Raw genomic sequence first — 5,000 nt, 5'->3', positions numbered from 1 at the left:
GGTGGCGGGGGGGGGGAGGAGATGTCAATCAAGACAAAACCACATTCAGAGACCTCGGCGAAGGGAGGGGGGGAAGGGGGAAGGGGGTAGGGAGTGACACGCAAAACGCAGACTTCCAAAATGTTAACTCTGCACCCCATCCAACCTGGGGGGAGCGGGTGAGCGACGAAACGTAGCACTTAGCTCTGACTGACGATCACAGCACACCTCCTATCCCATCATCCACTCAAGAGGACCCAGAGTGCCACAAGAGACCGGCGAACGGAGAAAATGCAATCAGACCCACATCGCCGCGACAACTCTCCATAACTGAGCACCACGGCAACCGCGAGAGCGGCTAATACCATAAAACCGACGACGGTAATGACGATGTCGATAAAAAGCCCCCCCAGATAAATAATCTGAAGATGGGCACACAGACACGGGTGAAGCTGAACGAGGGGGAGAGAGGGGGAGAGAGAGAGAGAGAGAGAGAGAGAGAGAGAGAGAGCGAGGGAACGTGTGAGAGTGGGGCATAATCGTAAAGACGCTATTTGCTGTGTGTTGCTGCCTCGCTGGCTCTCCTGGAGGAATAGGCCGTGAAGAAGATAATAACTATTAGTGAACAAACGCAAGGCACTTTGCCGGGGATTCCAGCTGTGGCGTACTGCATTAACATACAGATAGAATGGGTATAGACTGTTAATATGTGTGCAAGGGGGTGGGGGTGGGGGGGGGGTGCGTGAGACAATGAGACGCTCGCCACAGAGGCACGCGGCCATGACCTCATCTCCTGTCTCATCACAGGAATAGGGAAATGAAGAGCCTGGGGGGGAGGGAGGGAGGAGAGGGGGGGGGGGGGGGGGATGCGAAACAGAGGAGAGAGGGGAGAGAAAGAAAGACAGGAGAGTTGGGAGAGAGGTAAAAAGAGGAAGGAGAGAGAGAGAGAGAGAGAGAGAGAGAAAGAGAGAGAGAGAGAGAGATGGCTAAACTACACGACCGGCGTCACACAGGGCGACTGGGACACGCCACTTTACACTTCTAGCAAGTCTATTTTTTTCCTGGGCAGCGAGAGCGTTGCGGAGGGCGAGACTCACTCAAGTACACACGTCGTACCCGAATAGAATCCAAATTCCCCGAATACCCTTAAATCATCCTCAAAGTAAGAAGATTAGGCTTAATCATGCAGCCACACATCGTTTGGCATCGCGTTTTTCTGTCAGATAGTCTCCCGTGATGAAATATTAGCCTACTTTGTTTTCAGATAAATGTTTGTGGTCGCACGTCTTGTTACACTCCCGGTGTGGCACCCTGAACACCGCGTTGATGGAACTATGCCGGTACTCTCTCATCTCCGTTGTTGGTGTAGATTCCGTGTCATTGAAAACACGAGGAGATTAAAAAGAAAAAGAAAAAGAGAGGGAGAATAAAGAGAGAGGGAGGTAGAGAAAGAAAGAAAGGAAGCAAGAGAAAGAAAGAACCGAGAGACAGAGAGAGTGTGAGAGGACTGTGAGTTCAGCTCACTCTCCCCCATCTCCTGTGTGTGAGAGTGAGAACACACAGTCTGTTAACACCTCCCCCCCCCCCCCCCCCCCCCTTCTCCTCCATGACACACACACGCACGCACACGCACACAGACACACACGCACGCACACGCAACCCTGTGCTCTCCATGTCGTCTCCAGTGTCGCTCTCCGAGGTCCTGAAAAAAAAAACAGTCTCCCGCATTCTGTCTCGGCTCTTAAAAGGCAGCTGGTGCAAATTGCCTCGGCCTTGTGCGCGAACGCCAGATCAGAGAAGCCCATCAGGATCTCCACTAAGGAAGGGCCCCAGACGTGTGGCTGGGGGGGGGGGGGGGGGGGTCAGGGAGGGTGGGAAGTTTCTCTAGTCAGATAGTGGAAAAAGACTTGGACGATCCAGAACTTTCTAGGCTGTTTCAGTGAGGAGAGGTATAATGTCTGTGGCATATGTGGTCAATTAGACACAAATGAACAGGTCCACATCACATGTATACTGTCCTTTGCTTTGGACGGGCTCATGAATGAACAGCTGACTTGCAGGGTGCTGAGTTGAGTCATCACTAGAGGCCTGTGTAGCCCATCCTATGAGGGTTAGCACCGCTGAACATAATCTGAGGAGTTAGCCCACCACTTCTTTCAAGGGCTAGGTTTGCACCTGATCCCTTTTTTAAAAACTTTTTTTAGAAAGTATTCTGGCCCAAACAAGGCCATCACCAACTGGGCACCTGTATCCAAATCCCACTGACGGAAACATAAATCAAAAGAAAAATCAAATCAGACATTCAGATGTGTCTGAATAAACTCCTCCAACCACTCCACCCTCCCCCCCAGCCCCCCCCCGTCGTAAAAAGTCCTTGACGTTTTTTTCTTCTTCTAAGAATGCAGGGTTACTTACCATCAGGTTGTTAGGCGCTGGTCTCTCTCTGGGTAGCCTCCTCATACTGAGAACAGAAACCAGTACGCGTCTTTATCTAAGCCTTTTATCCACACACACACACACACACACACACACACACACACACACACACACACACACAGACACACACACACACAGACACACACAGATGTCTAAAAACGTCTAATTTCATTTTTAAAAGACTGAAAGCTGATTTGATGGATTATGAATTCAAAAGGTGGATCAAAGACTTGATGTTCCTCATGCGGTATAAAAAGAGTCTTCAGGGGAACCTTGACTTACCTGCACAACCTTTATTTTAACTGCTGTGTCACTGTGCCCGTTTTTTTTTTTTTTTTTTTATAAATACTGGTAGAATGTTTCCTAAATTCAGAGTTGTGTCCTTAGAAATATGTCGTTTTTTTTATGGAAATGAATCCCTTTGATTAAGTCTTTTAAAAAAAAAATCTCAGCGGAATATGATCTTGGCATATTCATAAATGTTTGGCAAGAACCCAAGGACTAACCAACCAAAGTAACAGTAAAGTAATAAAGTAATAAGCTCCCCGCCGATGTTTCGACTGGCTAGCGGATTGATTTCTCTGGGGCCGGGTACGAGTTTGACTCTGTTGTCAAAACTATCCGTTGCAAATGATTCATGATTACCTGTTCACTTGATGTGTTGGGATCTTGTCTCAATGGTCTGGAGAGTCTGTTTTCTGGTGGAAGCTAGCTAGTACCGATGTCTGTTGTAAACAAACATGGGCCATCCTAACTTGTGTACTCTAGCTAGCAGGGTCTAACCCTGCCCTGGCACACAGGGCTGCTTGTCCTGATACTGCTGTACTGCCGGTATAGTGGATCAGGCCATGGTGACCTACATAAGGGACTGTGAAGGATTAATGTGTACTGCAGGACACACACACAGACGCACGCACGCACACACAGACGCATGCACGCATGCACACACTCTCTCTCACACACACACACACACACACACACACACGCACACGCACACACACACACAAGTAGGCTTGTTTGTAGCGAGCCGTGTTACTGTGTGATAGATCACGGTGGGCAGGGACCTGGCCCTCTAAGAATAGCCTGGGAGGAGGCTGTGCCAGCCTGGTGCCAAGACTGGCCCGGGTACTGGTGTCTCTGTCCTCGCTGAGAGGGAGAGCGCTGCCCTGTCTGAGTAAATAAGGCCGGGGAGCAGAGTAAACAACAGCTGGGCAGGTGGCATGTACACACACACACACACACACACACACACACACACACACAACTGCACATGCATAAATACACATTTACACACTGCACACACATGCCAACACACACACACACACACACACACAGCTGGTGTGCGACATGTTTCTCTGTGTGTGTGTGTGTGTGTGTGTGTGTGTGTGTGTGTGTGCGTGCGTGCGTACATACGTGCGTGTGCGTAGAGGGACTACCAGACCAAGGACAGAGGCAGTGTAAATATTGTCAGTGCTGTGCTGTTGGTTAATGTGTTCTGTAGGTTGACCAGGCACTGGAACAGGGGAAGAACCTGTCCTGATGATCCTCTCAGAGCGGCGGCCATGACAGTACCACTGTACCACTACAGCCCTTCAAGACAACACACTTCCCTGCCGTTGAACTCAATAATTGGGAACAATTCTACCGAAGGTAAAAACCCCTGAGACAATGTCGCAGAGTTGCGGGACACGGTTCTTTGTTTTCAGTATTTGAATGAAACAGTCGGAAAGTCAATGGGGATTCATGTGCATCAGAAGAGAGACTCACCATTGTGTGATGAAGTGAACAAACTTCTCGCTGAACTGGCCCACGGGGAGGATAGGAGGGTCCTGGAGGGGGGAACAGGGAGAGAAGGGGACTTAGACGGGGAACACACATATTTGTACGCATCTGACAGGTGCAGTTACCTTGTGGGGGTCGCTACCAAGTGGTGCTTGGAGAACCACCCATTGGATTCTGTGCATTACACATGCACACACACACACACACACACACACACACACACAGTGTACTGTATAACCAAATGAAAATGCATCCTCACAAAACATCCTACAAACATCCTCACAATTCCCTGTACCTGTTGAAAAATGGGAAAAAACACATTTAATGCAACCCCCCCCCCCCGCCTTAAATCCTGAACTACATTCAACTTGGGTCGTTCAGACATATTCTGCAACCGTCGACCTTGATGAGGCAGATTTGGACACACAATTAATTCATTGTCCCATCTCCTCTTTAAGAAAGAGTAGCCTTTAACAGTGCACCTGAACCCCACCTATTGTGGGACGAGCACAATGTAGTGGGGGAAATAATCTCCACATTGAACATAAAGGAGAGACAGGGATGGGGGACCGACCACAGTAGACAGAATAAAGGTTTGATAAAATAAGTATTTGCTAAATATGAAATCACAAGAAAAACAAAAAACATACATATATATTTTTGGGAGTAAATGCCCTTTAAGCCATATTTCATCTTACACAGACCAAGCATTTGTTGGGGGTATCTAATGTATGAATAAATACAAACCGTGGAATAAAAAAATACAAATACAAATGAAAACGTAATCGATCCGTAACTGTCTG

At 48.4% G+C, this 5,000-nt stretch overlaps 1 protein-coding gene across 2 annotated transcripts in view; it reads right to left on the bottom strand.

Moving 5' to 3' along the window:
- The window catches only part of map2k5 (mitogen-activated protein kinase kinase 5), a 55,869-nt gene that overhangs the window by 4,554 nt on the left and 46,315 nt on the right, over positions 1-5,000 (bottom strand). For both annotated transcript variants that reach the window (XM_083681109.1, XM_083681110.1), the window contains exons 20-21: positions 4,183-4,244; positions 2,395-2,440 (exon numbers count right to left, since the gene is read on the bottom strand). In XM_083681109.1, coding sequence (XP_083537235.1) covers positions 2,395-2,440; positions 4,183-4,244 — 108 coding nt within the window. The remainder of the gene's footprint in view (positions 1-2,394; positions 2,441-4,182; positions 4,245-5,000) is intronic.

Source organism: Argentina silus, assembly GCF_951799395.1.
Source record: "Argentina silus genome assembly, chromosome: 11".
In the NCBI taxonomy this organism is placed as follows: Eukaryota; Metazoa; Chordata; class Actinopteri; order Argentiniformes; family Argentinidae; genus Argentina; species Argentina silus.
Note: the sequence above shows the minus strand (reverse complement) of the source record. Positions and strands in the feature narration are given on the sequence as shown.